This window comes from Bactrocera tryoni, chromosome 4 (genome assembly GCF_016617805.1).
Source record: "Bactrocera tryoni isolate S06 chromosome 4, CSIRO_BtryS06_freeze2, whole genome shotgun sequence".
NCBI lineage: Eukaryota > Metazoa > Arthropoda > Insecta > Diptera > Tephritidae > Bactrocera > Bactrocera tryoni.
Window position 1 is genome coordinate 66,875,741 of NC_052502.1, and position 21,407 is coordinate 66,897,147.

A 21,407-nucleotide genomic window follows, 5' to 3' on the forward strand; every position below is an offset into this window, starting at 1 on the left:
CATCTATATTTCTTATTCTAGGAACTCATCTGTTTTTGTTTTAAAATAAATTCACTTTTACTTTTTTGTGAAAATTTAACACACTAAAACATATTATTAAAACTCTGTAACACCCTTTTTTGTGCAATTAGTCTGCAACTCTTTACAACACTGCAAAATTTATTAGTTTGTTTTAAGAATTTGTGGTTGCATACAGCGTGCATTTTGCAATAATAAATATGGAAAACGATAGGAAAGAAAGCAAAGTGTGCCTTGATCAAATTGAAAAAATAATGCAAGAATTGGATACCACCACTACAGAATCCAATTCATCAACTCCACCCGCCTTGGATGTGCCACACAGACCAATACTTCTGCCACCTGAAATCAAAGAAGAACCCAAAGAAAAGGACACAGAAATGATATCTCAGCAAGAAGATGTTTGTAACAATAATGAATTGGTTGCAGTTCCAACTCACATTTCTGAAAACCCGAAATCTTTATCAAGTACTCAAGATCAAAACACACAACATACAATGCAAATAAAGAAAGAAAGGGTTGAAGACAGTAATGAAGTGTCAGTTGAACCACCTAAAACAGATAAAGACATAACAAGTAGTGAAAAAATTCAAACACCAGTGGAGGAACGAATAATACGAATCAAACCTGAGCCGATAGATGCACCTTCACTGGCAACAGAAGAAATTTCACGGCAAAAAACACAACCAAACCCAGATGCTGCGCCAGAAAATGCAACATATAACAGAGAAGGAGAAGTACCAACTGAAACAAATATGGATGATTCAACTGCACCCAACAGTCCAAATGGTGTGCCTGAAGCAGATGGAGCATTGCCCGATAATTTCTTCGATGACTTAATTAAAGATGCTGATAATATCACAGCAGCGGCTTTAGAGTGCAGCGAACCAAATACACTTGAAAAAGAATCCACAGAAATGTTAGTTAATGTAAAAAACGAACCTGTTGATACTACAACTATTCCAGAAGCAACAACAACGGAGACTTTAGAGTCCACCAAACATACCGCCGAACAAAATATTGCTCCTCCAGAACTTCTTAATGTAAAAAGTGAACCTGTTGGTACAACAGCTGTTTCAGAAACCACAACATCCGCACCGATACCAGAAAACTTTTTTGACGATTTATTAGTTGACCATGTTGCCGAACGTATAGACGACGTAGTCAATCATGGTCTTGAAATAAAATATTCCGAACGTCTTAAGGAGCTAGAACTATTGGAAGCTAAAGAGCAGAGCTCACATAAGGCCCATAAAAAAAATAAAAAGAAGAAAAAGAAATCACACAAACGTACGCACAGTGAAGCAAATGAAGACGAAAAGGCGCTTGATGTCAACGTAAACAAGCGTAGCAAGCACACATCCCATAGCCCTAGTATGCCACAAGCAGCGTGCATACGCGTTAAAAGCGAATTCACTGCTGGTGAAGAGAGTACGCTGCCCGGAGGAACACTTTTCTCTAACCATATGAGACCTGACACATTTAATTTAGATTCAGTTGAGCCGGAAACTAGCGCTGCAGCCGCTAGACGTATGATACGTGTTAAATCCGAGTTTGTAACAAACCTACCTGCTGCGGAAGAATCAGATGACTGCTTACCAGTACGAGAGACTGAGCATTTTCAACGACGTAGCAACGTCAATAGAAATGGTCTAATTATGGACAGTACGGCACCGTTAGGTTTCAAGCGCATTAAAAGTAAACAGAAATTCTCATCCAATATTTTTCTAAATCTATATAATAATCCCACTTTTAATTTCTTGCTTTTTCTTTTTTTCCAGTGGAAAGTGATTCGGAAGAATCAGAAGCAGAAGAGTCTATTTTACCAAAAGATAAAATGGAAAATTGTAAGTGAAAGGCCACAATATGACATAATTTGAATATATATGTATTATCATAATATTCTATTGCAGCAAAACAACGAGCAATATTAGCTATAGAGGAATTTAACAAGGCAAGCAAAAATCGTAAAGACCCGTCTTTTATCTATACGACAACTGTGCGTAAACTACCCAATAGTAGTTCCTATATCAGACAGCAAATATACGATAATCGTTCACCATTGCACAACGTTAACAATGTTCTCTATAAGTTCAACTCCTACGCTAATCACTTTAATCTACAGGAGTGGGGCATAGAAGCACTGCCACCAAAAGCAAGTGAAGTAGCAAAAATATTAGGTTTTGATATACATGCTTTGGACAAGAAAAAGAAAATATTTACATTTCCACCAGAAATTAAACGAGAAGCAATACAACAGACTGAAAAGCAATTGATTGACCCCCACGCGTCATTTCTCAGATCTGAGTCCACGCAAACCGACGACGTCAGCGGACATGATAAAGCCGTACAAACTATACCGCAAGGCAATAATATCGGTACACAAACAACAGCTATGTCTGCCGCAGGTAGTAGTAAATACGGTGATCTGCCCCTAATGCGGCAAATAAGCACGTTCAATGAAAATCAACTAATGGCTTTAAGTGATTTTGCCGATTTGATACGTGAACCGGCGCTAGCGGCCGACTCAACAGAATTGTATCGTCTGCATCATCGTTTGATAGATATCTATAAGTACTCACAATTACCATCTGAATTCGGACAAAGTACTCAGCATTCAAACAAATATAATATGCATGATCCACGTCAAAAAAGAATGAACTCGTTAGCGGAGTCGCTACCACCGCCAGCACCAAGGATGTTGGCGAGGCATGAAACTCAACCGCAATCATGGCCACACACAGTTGTACGACCACATGCAGTTGTTCAGCCACCTTATCATCGTCCACTAGCACCGTTGCCACCGCAGACGACGGTGCCGATACGTCAACGACTAGAACGTACAGCAGATATGGCATATACTATTCCCGTTATCGCAAATGTGATGTCGATTCATCATAATGGCTCACCTCCGAGGGATCCACGACAGAACACTTTCGGCGGTGGTGCCATGCGACGGTAATGCTAAGTTGCGTTACAAATCGTACAATTCATAGCTTAACAAGCCTCTACTTATAAGATAAATAGTTTTTACGCTGACAATATCGCAACGTTAAAAATTTGATTATTTACTTTTAAGTTTAGCCTAGTCATTAGTGGCCATCCACATACCACTTTCCTCGGTTTACTTGACAATTGGGTCTTAAGATACACTTTGAAACACTAAAAGAAATATCTGGTGGTGCTGTTGAGAAAATTAGCCGGTGATTTAACCAATAGGTGACTTGCAAATATAAGAATTGTCGCACATGTTAATTTGTGTTCGTGTTGTGAACGAATTCGTACAAAGGCACTAATCGAACTCCCCAGTCAAATCAAAGTAAAATTTGTATGAGAATCGGCCATAAAGCGTATATGTAAACAAACAGTTGTTGTTACATGAAGCTGCACGCTTAGCAAAATGTTTTAGTTGTTTTAGTGGCAGAAAAAACTCCCTAGGCATTTTGGAAGAATACAGCAGAATTGTTTGGCTTGGATGATTTAAAATTCTGGTTTATATCGGCTTGACAAAATCGTATTATCAATCGGTTAGTGAGTATCGTATGTTTTATTTAGATATGTATATAAAAAAAACTAAAAATAAATCCAATAAAACAATGTTCTTGAAGTAAATACAAATATTTTGTTTTGTTTTTGTACGATTATCAATTACATGTATTTAAATTATAAATCGTTATTTCACTTTGTTTTAGGTTTGAAATCGCTTTCATTTTGCAGTAGCGGATTTTGGTTACATATATACTTTTTGTTTTCCATATATGTATATACATATATATGTATATGTCTCTATGTAAATACTATCACTAAAATAATCGGATTATGCATGTTTGTTTGCAAGTTATGCGGTGCAAACTTACCCTAATGTTGGAAAGAAAATTATATTGCGCTGAACTATTAAACAAAGAAATCTCTTAAAATGTATTTATTGCAATATTATTTTTTAATTTTCGTTTAGTTTATTTCATTATTTTATTTTATCTTATTTATTTTTTACTTTATTTTGTTTTTTATATTATTGTATTTATTTACTTTATTTTTATTTTTTATAAACAATAATAAATGATACTGCAGAATTGTCAAAAATCTCTATTATTTTCTTTTGAAGTACCAAACATAACAGAGCTGTTAAATATTAGTGGATGCTCATATGATTGAATGATTAATGTGAATAATGGAAAAAATTTAGCTAAATGTCATATGAAATTAGATTTTCTTTTGCAATTGGTGTATAAAAATTTCATAAAAATAAGTCATATCAAATATTTTTTTTATGAATTTTAATAAAATATATTTTTTGTATATATAAGTTAGTTATTAACAAATGCATTGAAAAGTAAATGTATTATGTAAAAATAATAAACCAAAGCAAAATTGAATATTTGTCATTATTTACGTAGTATGCATGTAATAAAATATTTATATTTAGTATTTATTTAATTTCTTTTTTATATTTTCACGTTCACGTGATTCTGCGGCACATGTTTTTAAGCATATTTATTCATATATGTATGGAACTTTCATCATTTGGAAGTCAATGGAATAATGAAATACGACAAACAAAGGGTTGAGAATTAGGCTAGAAAGTGTTAAGGTGTGTAGAGTTACTGCAAAAAAAATTAATTTAGCTGTCAATGGATTTTCAGTTGTTTGTAATTTATATCTTTTTTTATAAATAATAACTCAACACTAATCTGTGTTGCCAAATTATGCCTCTTCAGGTGGCAGATGCGGCTAAGAACTGGCTATGAAACCACAAACATATCCCACTAATGACAGGCACATCGCTTCTCCGCAACTATTTTGTATGTGCTTTAGTAAGATTAGTTGCATAAAAATCGACTTATCAATACCCTCTATTTATAAGATCGCTTTTTGCTCAAGCAACAATAATCATAACATTTTTGCATAAATTTACTTGAAAATAAGAAACGGTGCATAACCTCAAAATTTTTTTGATGTTATTTCAGTTTTTTTTATTTTTTAATCAGGTAACAAAACAGCAATGATTCCAAATTTTCCGAAATTAAGTTTTAAAGAATTGCAGAGAAAGAAATTCTCAATTCATTGCTTATTGTACGGCATTGGAAACACTCGCGTCAATGGTGTCAATTAAACCTTTGTCCAATTAAAATATTTTGGTTTATTATAAAAAAAAAACTTTGTTCTTCGTTTTCATATGTCGACGATCGATCGTCACAAATTGTTGTAAAACAGTTGAGCCAAGTAGAAATATGTCTTCTCCAGCCTTAGAAAATAATTACAAATATACAAGTATAATGATACAGATGTGGCAACTGGGGATTAAATTAAAAGCTAACGGACAAAAGATGTATGCTAATATATTCGGCGCGTAGAACATTTCTCCAAATATGTAACTGCCTCACTGACGACAGACGTTGAAAAACGAAAATTTTCCGCTCTCTCACACTTTCTCTAGCGAATTTCTCAACCAAAAGAAACACAAAAAGGATAAAAATTCCAAATCGGCCTTCTTTGCGCCACTGTGTGATAAAAGAAGCATTTGTTTATAGTTTTGAATTTTAAATTTTTTATTTACTATTGTTGGCTCGCATTGTTTACACAAATAAAAAATGTTAAAATACACGATTTTATTAATACCATTTCAATATCTTTTAAATTAAATCGTAAAAAGGAAATGATGCAAAAGCCAATACGTATTGTTCGTTGTCCATGTGGTGTTACAAATATTCTGACAAATGGAATGGAACAGCACATATCACTGCTTATTGTATAAAGTATATGCATATGTATATATATGTGTGTATGAAGTATTTTGTTTTTATATATTTCTTGCTTGCCAACCACATTATCTTTCTTTTTTGCTTTTGTTTTGTATTTTCTTTTTAAGTTATAATTATTATGTTCTCTTGATAGTTTAAATTAGCTTACAACGAATTTCGTTTACATATTCATGTAAATTTTGCTTATGCGCCTAAAAACACGCTACATATTCAAAAAGTGTTTAAGTATGAAGAAATCGCTTTGCGTCGCGCTGTCGCTGTCGCCGTAGTCGGCGTCGTCGTCGTCATCGACGTCTTTCACAAATAAAATTTTTTCTTTTGTATTGTATGCGTGTGGAAAATATTATTGTGTAGTTTGTTACGTGCTGCCACAAAATTACTGATCCATGGCCTCCTGACTGGTGTCATCCACTTCCATGCCAGCTGGTTCGTCCTTGGATGGTGCTGGTGGTTCGTTTGCGTCAGTGGCCATTTCGGTGGCAGCATTTGTTTCGGCCATAACAACTTCGTTAACAGCGGGTTGGGCCTCTTCAATCGGCACATCGTCCATGGGTTGATCGTTGAGGGCTAATGTCGGTGTAGGTAGTGGGGTGGCTGTTGGTGTGGCAGCAGGAACGGCAGCAATAGCTTCGGCCGAGTCTGGGGCTGGAGTCGTATCTGCAGCTGGGGCGACAACATCGCTTTTTTCGGCAACGTTAACACTGTCAGCAGTTGTGCTTTCTACCGCCTCAGCGGTTGTTGGAACTTCAGCTTCGCTGGCCTTAGCTGCGGTGGCGGTAGCAGCAGCGGCAGCTTCTTTGTTTTCGTCCGACGCAGAAGTTTCGTTTTTAGCTGGTGCAGCAGCAACTGTTTCGGCTTCATCCACGGCGGTTTTACTAGCGGAATCAGCCGTGGACTTTTCAATCGCAACAGCTTCTGCCTCGTTGGACGTGGTCGTAACAGCTTCAACTACTTTTTCTTCGGCCGGTTTTTCCAATTCGGCAGCGGCTTCTGCATTGCTCTCAGTCTTTTCAGATTCTTTTGTTTGGGTGGCAGTGGAGTCGGTCACTTCAGATGTGGCTTTTGGTTCAACAGCGAAATCTTTCGCTACAGCAGCGACAGCTTCAGCTCCAGCAGCCGTTGTCTGTGGCGCAGCCTCATCTTTTTCCGGTGTGCTAGTCGAAACTTCGGCCTTAGAATCAGCAGCGGCCTCGTTGGCTTTGACAGGCGCCGTTTCCTCTTCAACTTTGTCTACGATTTTAGCGCTATCCTTAGCACCATCACTAGCAACCGCTTCTGTCGCTTCAGCTGCAGGCTCGGCTGATTTCTTGACCTCGGCCTCAGCGGATTCTTCAACCGCCTTGGTAGTGGCTACAGCAGCTGCTACAACAATCTCTTTTTCGCCTTTTTCTATTTCCTGTTTTTCAACGATTTTTTCTTCTTCTTTAGTTGTTTTTGATTCGGTTTCCGACTCAGCAATTCCTTCTACTTTTTTAACAGCGTCAACTTCTTCAGCAGCTACTTTCTCAGTGGAACTGGCAGTTTCCTCCTTAGCAGATTCTACCTTGTCATTGCTTTCTGCGACCACTTCCTTTTCCTCGTTATTTTCAGACAGTTTCTCATCCGCTTTGTCTAGCACATCCTTTTTCTCTACTTGCTCCTCCTTGTTAGATTCCTCTTTACTTTCCTTCGATTTTGTTTCTTTATTATCAACTTCTATCATTTCTGCATCCTCGGACGGCTTAGCCACCTCTACTGCTGGTTTACTATCACCTTTGTCCGTTTCTTTCGACTTAGCTTCATCAGCTGCAGATTTGCTGTCATCCTTTTCCACCGATACACCACTCTGCTCATCTTCAGTCTTTTCAGCGGTATTTTCATCTTTCTCATCCAAATCCAGCTTTGCCTTTTTCGGATTCGGCAAAATGTCATCATCGGTTGTAGAGTGCTTGGTAGCTGTCTCGCTCACAACGGGCTTTTCTTTCGACTCAGACTCCGGTGATGCACCACCATCGGCTGCCGAAGCTGTACCATTGCCGTTGCCAGTGCCATTGCCGTTTTGTGCCTCCATATTGAACAAAGATTCATTCTCCATATCGATATCGACGTTGACATCCAGCGACAGATCACCGTTGACAACTGAGTCCAGTGAATCGCCGTTCTCGCTCTCAGTGCGTTTACGACCGGGTTCGATGGTGCTCACTACTAGAGTTGAAAAAAGAGAAGAAAGAGAAGGTCTTTGTTGAGAATTTATTGTAAATGCAATATTTTAGGATTAATTTATTACTAAAGTTTACACACTATAAAATAGCGCATAAATAATGGACCTAAGGTTCAAGGAACACACGCTTAAATATTCAGCGCTCAATTTCGTCGATATTTTATGCCTCTAGAGTAGCCTATCATCCAATTAAACAAATAAATATTACAGATACAGGAACCGCTATCAAGCACGCAACTTGGTCTTGTATAAATCTGGGTATTTTCTTAATATGAAACGCTACACTGAAGATTGACCGCCAGGAACGAACTCTGACGACTGTTCCGTCGGTTTCAGAGAGTATCTATGAAAACTTCCAAGCAGAAACTGCCTTGAAAAAATTCCGTATCCCCTTTGACCGGGATCATGCAGGGCTCAGTATGTAGATGATATTGAGAAGATATTAGAAGGTACGGAACGCTTTATTTTGAAAGTGTTGGAGCTTCTTCATGTGCATCCTAGATAGATCTACGCGATCACATTGAGACGGCCTAGGCTAGGACCGGACGACAAATTGCTACCAGCTAGCGGTTTCAGAGTTTTGTTCCGGCTCTGTACTTGGGTTATTGTTGTCGTCGTAACGGGTACCTAATGCCGGGGACTCATTGCACACTGGACGTCTGCAATGGGTGGTAGTTTGACTCCAAGTACGCCATAGACTGGGAGGAGCTGCTCATTTGTCGGAACCGCCGAAATTCAACTACTATAGCATATAGTTGTCACACAAACTGACCGATAAAAATCAAGTCCTTGTATGAATTACAGGACAACACTAAACTCTTCGAAGAAATTACAAGCCGATCAATAAAAATCAAGACCTTGTAAGAAAAACTATTTTATTTGACAAGATATCTCATAAAATTTGGTATGGAGATATTTCCAGGACAACACTACACTCTCCGAATAAATTGTTTGAATCGGCCCAAGATAGCATATAGCTGCCATACAAACTGACCGATAAAAATCAAGTTTTTGAAATTTTGCAGAAAACATGCCTTAAGTAATTTGGAGAAATGCTTGATTATTATCCAAGACAATGCTACAATCCCCGAAAAAATTGTCACACTAACAGACGGATCAAAATAAAGCTCTTGTATGGAAGACTTTGTACTTGTAAAGGGTATTGCAGCTCCAGTATAACCACAGATAACGTTTTTTCTTGTTTTAGACTCATTATGTACCAAGTACCAAATATCAGTTTGCGTCTGGCTGATTTGATTCCATACATTTATAAATATAACTTGATCTAGACATACCATTCGCTGTCGCGTTGTAACATAAAATTTTCACGATTCTCTTCAAAAAACGTATACTAAGTATTACTTAAAGCACGAGCTAAAGTTTAAATTAGCTTAAAAACGAGCGCTAAATCTACAAAAACTTTTTACTTCTGAATTTATCAGATTCAATTAATTTTTTCCGTTGACGACGAAGGTGCACTCACCTAAAATGTTCTTTTCAAGAGCACGCATAAATTTATCAATGCGACTGTATTGTTTACGCGGATCAATCAAAAGCTCACACAAGCGCTGAATGGTAAATGGTGCGGCATTGAATAATTCCAGACGCTCCAACAGCGATGATTTCATGCTCTCATAATTAAAAGGATCAACGTTCGGATATTGAGGAATCTCTGCAATGGAAGAATGAGAAGAATAATTATTAAACTTGTACATATGTATGTATAGGTGTGTATATAGTCTTTTCAAATGATGAGAATCAACTTGGTAAATGCGAATATAAAGCATACAAGGAACTTGCAGTAAATAATAAGCGCTGAGTGTGTTGGTATGGCTTTGTAGTAGAAAGTGCGCTTTTTAAATCTGATTAAGAATACACACATACACACAACCATATAGAATGTGAAGGCTGCTTGAGCCGGAGTGAATGCCATTAAAAACAGCTGAAAGAAAAATGCACAAAAACAAAAAAAAAAAGAATACAAAAAATAACAAAAACAACAAAGCCGTCAAACAGCACTATTAAAATCATACATTGTTGGTTCACGTACATACGTATACAGCGACATACATATATGCATACATATGTACATGAAAAGAAAACAACAAAAGCGCCTCAGGGGGGTTATTGTACTCCAAGTGAACGATTTGAGGCAAGTTTGCGCGTGTGCACGAGGCATTTAAGACACCGAAACGAACACCAAAAAACCGGCAATTGCGCGAAATTATAACGAAGGCATGCAAAAAACGATTAGCGCGACGCACGGACAAACGGACAGACAGACAACCAGCCGGTCAGATTGTGAGCAACAACTCTCGCGAAAAGCAAAAAACACTAATAAAGAGACTCATATAAAAAGAAAGCTTAAATGGAGATAGCAGGTCGGATGATTGGACGCATGAAGGAACGGCGCTGGAGCGCCTGCTGACTGGCTGTAAGGCTGGTCATTGTGCTTTTTTCCTTTTGTTGTCTTGTATATAGGCTGAGAGCAAGAGGCGCGCTCTGAAAAGCTGTGTGTGGACAGCAAATGAGCGCAGAATGCCGGCTAGTGACAGTGACTACCACAGAAACGAGTAGCGTCAATAGGGAGTAGCCGGTAAATGTGCAACAACAATTATAACAACACTTTTAGCGATGTGTGAATTCGGAAGCGCAGAGCGCCAATGTGACGTTTGTGTTACACATTCGCATTTGTACACATATGTATATGTATGTAGTTATGTCCGTATGTATAATATGAGCATGCGGAATGAATTATTCGCCTTGGTGCTATCATTTGTTTAACGATGCTATAGCGCCGCCATAGCAATGTCATGCAAATTTTATCGCAATGTTGTAGCAATGATTTTTTTGTTTTTAATTTTTAAGTGATTTTTTTCAGCGCGCACACACATTTATATCTTACATACATACATATAGGTATGTAAATAAGTAATTGACTGAAGGCGTAAGTGTGTTGATTTCAAGTGGTTTTGTTATTTATTATTTGCTTTCAAGTTTTTGTTTGTTTACTTTTTTGGTCTTACACACACACGCACAAATGTCAAAAATGTTGCAAATCGCTTAACTTTGTTTTCTTACTTTAATGCACGCACTTATAAAGTTGAACTCGTTGATCTAAAGAGAGCAAAAATAGTAAACATAATTTTTTTTGTTAAGAAATAGTGTAAAAAAAGCAATTACGTAGTTATAATAGAAACTTAAATAAAACCAATTTAAATTTTCACTATTATTGGAAATGTAAAAGTAAGCTATTATTATTATGTACTAAAACTAAAATAAACCGTTTTTCAGTTTATTTCTTACAAAAAAGTTTATTAAATAAATACATTTTATATACAAATTTGAAAACAATCATCAGGATTGCAAATACATTAAAAAATAATTTGATTAACATTCGTAATCTCGAAAATATTAATCAAAATATTTTTAAAATTTTAATCTCAAACATGGCATAAAAAAAATTCCAAATATCAGAGGAAACATAAAAAAAATTTAATCTCACGATTTTTGTTTTGGAATTAACATTTTTTCGCATTTTTTTACTCAGTTGTTGTTGTAAAATTCTGCCGAGTTGACAGTGCTTGGCCGGATAAAAAACCGGGTCCGTTCCGGTTACGTAGACCCGACTGTCGTGGAAACGGTTTACGTATTTCTTGTACCATTTCGGTTATCTTTTGAAAAGGAAAGCTTATTTTCAATAAAATATCGATTTTCAATCAAAGACGTTTGCCATGAGAAACAAAATTTGCAATTTGTAAAAAAATGTTTTTAATCCAGCGCTTTAGTTGTTGGCAAAAAATTATTATTTATTATGTACGAACAAAACAAAATAGATTTTTAATTAATATTTATTATATTTAAAATCACTATTATTATTATTTATCAGTAAAGATACTATTATTATTATTTATCAGTAAAAATACTATTATTTTTACTATTTTTCTTCTTTTTAAGGCAACTCTTTTTTTATTATGACTTTAAATTTAAAAATTTATTTTATATTAAAATTAAATCTAAAATTAATTTTAATTTCTCTCTCGACTTTTTGAGAACAAAAATTTAAATAATTATAGTACATAAAGAAATTTTAATTATATCATAAAAAGCAGTTCTGTGAAATTATTAAAAAAATAATAATTGATTATATCTTTAATTTTTTACATTATAAGTAATTTACTTTTCAAAATAATTACAATAAAAAACACAAAACGGAAAAAATAATTAATTTTAAATTACTATTTATAAAAATGCTTTAGGAAGGAATTCATTTTTTAACAGATAAATACGGCTTAAAAAAAATTTTAAAAACATATTTCTTTATAATAATTTATATATTATTTATTTTTCTTACTTTGCTTTTGAATAACTATTTTTAATTAATTTAACGAAATTAATTAAATACCAAAATAGTTACGTGTATAATTTATTTTTATGTGAAACATTTATTTTTTTTATTATGTTATTTCATAGTTTTTTAGAACCAACAAAATCAGTTGAAACACTTTTATTTATTTTTCTTTTATTTATCAAAAAAAGAAATATAAAATATTCAAAAGAATTAAAACATTAATTTCGAAATGTATATACATATAATAATTTTATTATAACCAAAACTGTAATAATTATACTTTTTTTTCAAGTAAATATTTGTCACCATATTTTGAATGAATACAATTTCATACGGCGCACTCATCGTTATTTTTATAGGTAATGTGAAGATAGTGCTCAATTAAGCAGAACAGTTTAGTTGAAACAATGATTATGCAGATAAAAGTTGCAGAGATAATCGTAAAGTGATGATTTCTTTTATTTAAATGTAAGCGATAATCAGAGAAAAATTAATAAACTATACTTCTGAAAATAAGTTCCAACTGGCTTTAACAGATTTGATCGGGCCAAGCTTTTACATAAAAAAATAATGAAAAGTTATTTTATTTTATTTAAAAGAAACTATCAAGGAGTTATATTTTGCAAAGACATGCTAAAGTGGCATCAGCAAAATAGCTGATACTAACAAATTCACTGAGAATCGATTGGTAATGCCATAAACGCTACTAAATTTGTTTTTAATACTAAAGAACCGGTCAAGAATCAGATTTCATATTCGAAAAATGTGTAAAGAACTCCAAACATTATATAAGTATCTTTAAATTTAACCTCAAATTTGAGCGAACTGTATGTCGGCAAATAGCAATTTCTCCAAATATGAGAGCAAAAATAAAATTAAAAGCACGCAAAATCTCCAGTCTGTGACTCTCTATTCCCGCATTTCGTCGCTTTCTTAAATTGTTTCCAGAAAACCTTTTCTTTAATGGAATTCGCACAAGGTGAGCTCCAACTACGTTGTAATTAAGCAAGCAAATACATGAAATTGCAGCAAATAGCTCTAAAAAGCACAACAAACATCAAGTTTCAGGCGTTTTAGCCAGCTGCAAAAGCAAACACAATCGCACGCTGTTATTATATAACTTATACATACATTGAAAGCATATTCAATCAACATCTTGGGTACATACATATGTAAATAGCATTACATTGTTGTTGCTATGTACCAGAGTGTGAGAAAATACATGTATGAGCTTAAATGCAACAACAATAAGCGTTATTGCAAGCAAATTGTTATTATATTAACAACAACAAAGCGCCGTCAAAGCAGTATAGTGTTAGTAAATAAATCGGAGTGTGCATTTGTATGTACATATGTATGTACATACATATGTGGTTGTACAAATTGGCTGGCAGAGAAGGCGGCCGCAATTACCGGGCATTTATTCCTGTGCTGCTGTTAAATTGGAGTATTCATACATGCTCACACATAGATACACACATGTGTATATACAAAGACCTGGTTTTAGAGTACACAAACAAAACCCATTAAAAGGCCGGTAACCGAAAATTCCCCAAAAAATAAAAGTAAAACATGAAAACGCCACAGTAATGGTTGTCAGAGCAGCCGCAAGCAATTATAATAACAGTTGCAGTGACAACAACAACAGCATTGCAAGGAGGAGGTGCTCGTAAATATGCAAAACGAACGAGTTCATAAACAGTGAGCTACAAAAGTGCGCAGCGAACAGGCTTGCGAATTTTTTAGTTCAAAAATTTTGATTTAAAAATTAAATTTTCAATTTTTAATACCAATCTTGGGATTAAAATTATTATTTTTTCTAAATTTTAAATTAAAAATAAATTTTTAATCCGATTGTTGGGATTAAAATTTTTCTTTTAATTTTTTAATTCGGTATTTGTTAATATTTTTCATATTAATTAAGATTTCGGGTTTCAAAAAAAGTAATTCAATTGTTTGTAAATTGTTTTTTGATTGTTTTTCAATTGTTAAATGATTTAGAAGTTTAATTTCTTAATTTTCATAGCAATCAATATTTCAAGCGCTAGCAACTTTATTTATATTTTATGAAAGTATATGTATACACACATATAATATGCTTTTAAAGTACATAAAGTACCAGAAAAAATGATTTTTCTCTCGGAGAGCTTTGGGAGACTCCAAATACATGCTATAAAATATTCTCCAATATAAAATTTAATCATATTGGTTAAAAAATTTTAAAGCTAACTGTAGTTCATATACTTACATATGTACATATGTATTTATCTTGTGCCTTCAATTGAAGTTGAAAATGAAAACCGGCAAAATCTAAACTAACAGCAACAACAACAAAGAAATCACTGGTAACACAGCAGAAGTCGCGACGAAGGAAAGAAATGCAAAACCAGCACGTCACATTAGAGGTGGTGGAGGAGACAACAAGCAGCAGCAAAGGAAAGGCTACAGCGACAACAATGCGCAAGCTATGTATATTTTATTGAAAGAACAACAAATAATTGACCAAAAGCAGCTCCAGCGGCTGAGAGCCAACTAAACAATGAAACTGCTGAGCGTGAATCCGTCGTATTACCACCCCGCCGTTTGTATTTGTTTCTGTTGGAACTGCTTGCTGCATTTGTGAAAAATATTTGTTGTTGTTGCATTAAGAGTCTATAAGAAGAGTATGTAGAACATGTGCGTAGTTGTTGTTATTGCTTTTGTTGACTTTTAATACCCATGGTGGTTATTGTTTTTGCCAAATACATACATGCAAACATATGTGGTAGTTAAGTGTATAAGTACGTGTATCCGTCTTTACCGCTGATATGAGAAAGCGACTAACCACAACGTTATATACATGTACATACATACATATGTATGTATATTCCAAGCCGCTGCTGGGAGCTGTTGCTGCCCATTGTTAGCGGAGTCGTATTTTTTTTCAATATTATTATTATTATTTTTCAAATGTCTGGCTCTTTCAGTTATTGTCATTATAGCCTAAAAATAGTTTGAAGCCTTTTTTCCTACATTGTATTAATTATTTCATACTATACATGTACATAGTATGTACACATATACAAACTGATTTTTGTTGCTTTTCGAAAAAATTCTGTGTGCTTTTCAGTTCGGTTTCTTTATAATTTCTGCTGCTGGCATTTTTTAAGCCGTCGCGCATTCGGAAGCACCAAAAGCAGGAGCCAAAGCAAAAGCAAAGTGTACATATGTAATAAAATAACAAAAAAGTAAGTTCCTCGAAAGATGCGAATGAACGCATTTGAACGAGCCGACTATGAGTGCCGCTCACTTGAAAAACATGGAATTCACAAACCAAAAAGCCTTTGTTGCCGTCTTTTATGAGTTTCTTTCATTGCGCTCACTTAGCTGCGTGTTTTATGGCTCATACATACATATGTATATTTTTATGTTTTTCTTTTTTAATTCAGTTTTTTCACAGTAAGTAGATAGGTATGTATTTTCTTTACTTTTGCGTTTAAAAAGTTTTTAGAGACAGTAATAGTCAGGACTTGACATTGTGATTTATGGTTTATGAAACCAGTGGAAATGCACAAAATGCCCGTAAAGTAATAAGTCCGTCGCAAGGTAAGTTGTAAATTACACGGTGGGGTAAAATTGTTTCGCTTAGTAACTTTTATGAGTGATGCATAATATAGGTTAGGTTAGTTAATGTGCTCGTCAGCGAGGTTAGCGGGGAAAAAATTACATCTTAATGATTGAAATTTGATATGAACTTAAAATTTGATTTAAGATTATTCTATAAATCTAAAATTTCAACTTTTGTACGTTTGACAATGCAAATTGAAACGGTAGCCGCAAGATAACAAAAATCAATTGATCATATTTTTGTTTTGATCTGCGGGTTGTCAAAATTTTATGACAATCGTACTGTACTAATATGATAAAAAACGAATTTAAAACAAAATTTAAAAAAATATACATATATGTATAAAGAAAAAAAATAGACAAAAACAAAAAAAAATTCTAAAAATATAACAAAAAAAAATTAATTAATTAAACCTCCTTTCTAAATAAAGATAAAATAAGTTTGGTTAAAAAACATATTTCATCTTTTTTAAGAAAATATTAAATATTGTAAAGTACAATAAAGACAATCAGTGCTTTATATTATAGCTTCAGTGTTTAGAGAGAAAGTGAACGCATTCCACGTTTTGTCCTACTTCCAAATCAGTTGGGAATTTTTAGCAAAGAAGCATTCATGGAATATTCATGATTCACAATATTCGGCAAACTTCTATGTTTATACATATGTATCTATGTACATACATATGTACAAATGCATATAAGTAAGTTGTGTTCGTTTACTTTAAATTATGATTTTGCCAATATTTTAACTAACTTAGGTTCAGTTGAGCTGAGTCAACAATTGTTAATGTTTTTGTTGTTTTGGTATGTACATATGTTTATGTTAAAACGTACAATTAACAAATTTATCTAAATAAAAAAACTGTAGTGCAAATTTTTGGGTTTTAATTTGACAACATAACTATTAGCACAACATTTGACATCATTAATCAATTATAGTAAATTATAATACAGTTCTAATGACTTAATAGGTGCGAAAATTTCAATAATTGAAATGCGGAGAGAAATGTTTAGTGAGTGTGAACAAAAACTACACAAAGAGGTTAAGCAACTTAAAATTGTTTTGAATAAATATGTATTAGTTAAAAGTAATACAGTTCTTCAAAGTGTGTAGCGTCCAATTTAGTTGTGGTACCAAACACAATATAGCTTTAATTAGTTTAACTGAATTAAAACTGTTATCTTCAAAATTTTAATTCACATCATTTTTGTATTAAAGAAACAACAAAGCTTGCGTATAAAAAAATTATCACGATTATTTCAACTGAAAAGACAAATACCAGCACACAGCACTTAATATTTTGTACAAATACACACAAATATTTAAATTAATAATTTCTTTATCATATCAAAGAATATCATTTGTTTTACCGCAAGCATTTGTGACGCACAGAAAAGCCTTTTTCGGCGATTAGTCAGCGTTAGTGTTATAAATAATAACCAAAAAGAAAGCACAACGAAAATATGAAGGGATTTCAAGTGCGCTTAGCTACAAAATTCTATTTGATGAGCTAAAATGGAATTACAAAGCAGTTTAAACTTTTTGCTATCTTTTCCTTACACTATAAAATAAAAGAAATTGCAAAAAAAGGCAAGCAAGAATTTGTGTAATGGGAGTAAGGTTTTCGCACGCTGAATAACAATTAAAACATTTTTTTTATTTTTTCTGCACATTTAGGTGTTTTTGCAAAAAATTCGCACAAGCGATTGTGTGCTGGTGTTAACTTAGCAAAGAAAAAATAACAATAATAATGAAGTGATATATATGTATGTATGTGTGAAAGCTGGTAAATATGTACATACAAGTATGTATGTCACATCTGTTTGTACTCACAAATACACATGGTTAAGTTATAGTGTTGATGGAGCGCTACGCATTTAGCTTTCTGCGTGCCAATCCATACTCCCACTTTAGCAAAAAAAAAGTTGAAAAATATAAAAAAAAAATTACATACTTGCAATCTACTTTGCTTCCATTAAGTACATAGTATGTATGTATATGTATGTGGAGTACATAGCCACTTGTACACATATATAAAGTTATTTATGTCTGCATTTATTTTTATTTTTTCTTCTCTTTCCTTTTCTGCTTCATAATATTTTGTTATGCAGGTGTGATAGGTATTTAAGCACACTCTAGTTAGAATTCACGCTGCAAAGGAGTCATTAAATCTAAATCAATTAAAAATTTCGAGGCCAGGTAGCAATCGAGCAACTCAACAAGTGCCATGAAGAGTTAGAAAAAGAAAAAGATAAGAATTTTTTGTGACCACATCATTTGGCGAATTATTGAAGTATTTAGCTAGCTCTTAAATTTATATTAATCCTTCTATACTGTTTTTCTTTGATTATCAAATTCCAAATACAACGATCCTTCATTGAGTAATTTGATTATGCTATCTATTTTAATTTAATTTGCAAACTGAAGTTAGAAAAAAAAATTGTACATTCGTCATTTAAAACCATTTAATCTAGTATTAACCACCACAAACGCGTGACCTTGTGTTTTTCTAATTGTTTGTAATTAAAGCAGCTATTTCGTAGGAAACAACGACAAAACTTCAGAGCTTGCTGAATCAAAAAAAAAAACAAATGTGCAAAAATTCCAGACGCTGCCTGCGTTGTCAATGAGTGCAAAGTTAAAAATATTTTTTTTTATGTTTAAGTTTATTTGATGGAAGATATTTAAAACAGCATGCATTTTCAAAAGCAAAAATTTCAGCATTGGTTTGCTTCATTACTAAAATAGGTATGTTGCTAATATTGTTCTAAAATTATTACACAATGTACAAAAATAATTCTGTATTTTGTATGTAGTTACGAATATCCTACTTTGCACGCTTAGCACGTCTGCATTGCATTTTTTGCAAGTTTTTTGCTGCTGCAAATTTTATTCTTCTTACAACTTTGGTATTTATCAAGGAGAAAGTTGCCCCCATGTACACAGAAACAGCATTTTTATGCAGACAATTTTCGACTGCAACTTTGCGACAAAAGAATAAAAGGAAAAAATGTGACACGAAAACTTCATAGAAACGGTGGTGTGATGCGCAATGGAGGAAAGCGGCATGTATACGTTTAAAAAGCCGGTTAGTAAGTATCCAGAAAAAGAGGATTTACTTGCATGGCAATAAAATTTGTCAGCCACCGCCATACAATTACCACACTTATTCATTCATCATAATATCCTGCATTTTTACGAGTAGCACGATTAGTGCGTTTTAATGAGGTACATATGTATGTATGTATGTATATATTTTTTTATTTCTATACTCACCATCAACACGCGGCGACGTATCATGGAAATGTTTAATCACATTGAGCAATTTCTCCCGGAATAAATATTTCAGGCTCGCCCATTTAAATACCGTATCGCCGGTTTTCGCCACATACTGCAAATAATCGTCCAACTCCTTGGGTATCTCCTTTTGCTTTAGACGCGTAAAGCGCTCCAGAATTTGCATTACTTCTTCGGCGTTTTCCATATTAACCATTTATTTAAATGTAACAATAAAAACGGGAATGTAATGAATTTGTCTGAGATTCACCGTATGAAAATTTTTGCTAGGTAGGCGTCTAGTTAACTCTAGCTTCCTCTTTTTCAATATGATCGAAAATATATATTTAAATTTCGCAATATGTCGTCTTCCTGCTGTCGCTGTAAATGTTAATGTGGCACTGGTTAGCTCGCTCTTGCCACCACAATGAAATTGATGATGATATAGACACACAAGAACGAAGTTCACAACCGGCAATGTACGTTTTAAAATATTCGCAACTCTTCTCGCTGCACAATGACGAAGTTACTCTTGTCGTAGGAGATCGAAGTTGAGTTTCGTATTTTAGGTTGCTTGTTTTTGCAAATGTGTGGCAAAACCAGCAGCAACAAATTTGCAAAACGAATATACGACACAGAGAATTCCGTAGACCAGAGATACACGACTGCAGTAATGATACCGACACTACCGACTGAATATAGGTACGGGTACGGGAACCGACAATGGACACGACGACACAGATCGCGACGACTACAAAAAGGCACGGCACAACTATTTTATACGGGCGCGTTTAGTCAGACAAACGTGCACACACTCACGCACAGACACCAAACTTAACCAAAAGCGATGTGTGGATGGCAAACGACAGACGTGCAATGCAATAGGAGCTCAGTGGGACGAAAACTCCAGTAATAAGTGGAGACTCGTTCTAAATGATGTTACAAGTTGGAATCTAGACTGGCTAAGACCACAATTATTGGCACGAGTGGTAATACCAACAGACAAGTAATTATTTTACAAATTTTAATGGTTACGTTCCGTGCTGGTGATGCGGTGCGTTGATGACTGCTGGATGTGCGCTCTCAGACTGAACAGAATCGTTGAATTACGAAAACCTTGACGATTATGCACTGCAGACGTTCAGTTTGCAGACAGCAGGCGTCTCAGAGCAAACAACAAGGCCGGTATATAGGTGTTTGTATGTATAATAAATGTGTAACTACCCGGCTTTTACAGCTGCAACTCTTCGCACCGGTATAGTTGTTGCACGAGGTTGAAATTGGAGTTTAAAAATTTATTTTACTGTTGTTGAGTATGTAGAGACCCTTGCTTAGTGAGGAACAGGCGCAAAGAAGACAAGAGATTTTCTCTTGCCGACTTAATATGCAGCTGCTCCGGATACGGCTTACGATCTGAATGAATGGTACGTGCTGTTTAGGTGTGTGTACATGCGTTGCAGGTAAAATTTTGATTTGCAATCTTGCTCCTGCGAAATGTAAATGCAAAGAAAGTACATAGCAGAGTTTAGAATATGCATACAATTTTTGTAATACAACAGAATAATATTGGTTAATAAATTGTTTAAAAAACCATTTTAGTCGCATAATTTTTGTTAGCGAAAAATCTTGCTGTCGGCAGCGACGCTTTTTGGTACGTAGCGGCGGTGTCACAGATGTGGGAAAATAAAATCACTAACCTGTTAGAAAGAAGCACTTATATTAAAATTATTCAATTATTTATTTCACTGCTACAATTCAAAAGTCAACCAGTTAATTCTATATGATGGTTTCGAAATATTCAAAATTACTTTACGGCTTCTGGCTAAAATAATAAATTTGCAAGTTCTCTTCCAGCGCGTTTAACAAATGAAATCTGAGTGATGTTGCCAGCTGTTGTGTTTGTATAGACATACTGGAAAGGTATATAGTGCTAAGTAAATTATTTTTTTTATTTTTTTTTTACATAACTCCGTTGTATATTTACTCATTTATAATATATTTTAAGGTTTATTTATCCATTCCAAAATGTTAACTTCATATGGTTTCGCATTAACGCAATCTATTTGCAAAAATCATGTGGCGCTTATCACAGCTGTTTTGTAATTTTACCAGTGCCACTCAAAATGTTTTATGGAAAGTAAACTTCCATGCTCTGTAGGAATCATGATTAATTATGGTAGGAACTTACATACA

At 34.3% G+C, this 21,407-nt stretch overlaps 2 protein-coding genes across 3 annotated transcripts; one reads left to right on the forward strand and one right to left on the reverse strand.

The window, feature by feature from the left end:
- The first annotated feature begins 144 nt into the window (after window positions 1-144).
- Window positions 145-3,632, forward strand: LOC120774946. The gene is made up of 3 exons (XM_040104826.1): window positions 145-1,716; window positions 1,800-1,865; window positions 1,932-3,632. Exons 1-3 carry the CDS (start codon window positions 219-221, stop codon window positions 2,978-2,980), a joined length of 2,613 nt encoding a protein of 870 aa, XP_039960760.1. The 5' UTR covers window positions 145-218; the 3' UTR covers window positions 2,981-3,632.
- An 827-nt stretch (window positions 3,633-4,459) lies between these two features.
- On the reverse strand, window positions 4,460-21,106 carry LOC120774947 (serine/threonine-protein phosphatase 4 regulatory subunit 2). Of its 2 annotated transcripts, none has more exons than XM_040104828.1 (4): window positions 20,912-21,106; window positions 19,215-20,701; window positions 9,464-9,652; window positions 4,460-7,961 (listed from the first exon to the last, which is right to left on the reverse strand). In XM_040104828.1, exons 2-4 carry the CDS (start codon window positions 19,429-19,431, stop codon window positions 6,157-6,159), a joined length of 2,211 nt encoding a protein of 736 aa, XP_039960762.1. In that variant the 5' UTR covers window positions 19,432-20,701; window positions 20,912-21,106; the 3' UTR covers window positions 4,460-6,156. The 2 variants fall into 2 exon arrangements, with proteins under 2 accessions (XP_039960762.1, XP_039960761.1); XM_040104827.1 differs by having other exon boundaries at window positions 4,460-7,964.
- Window positions 21,107-21,407: the final 301 nt, after the last annotated feature.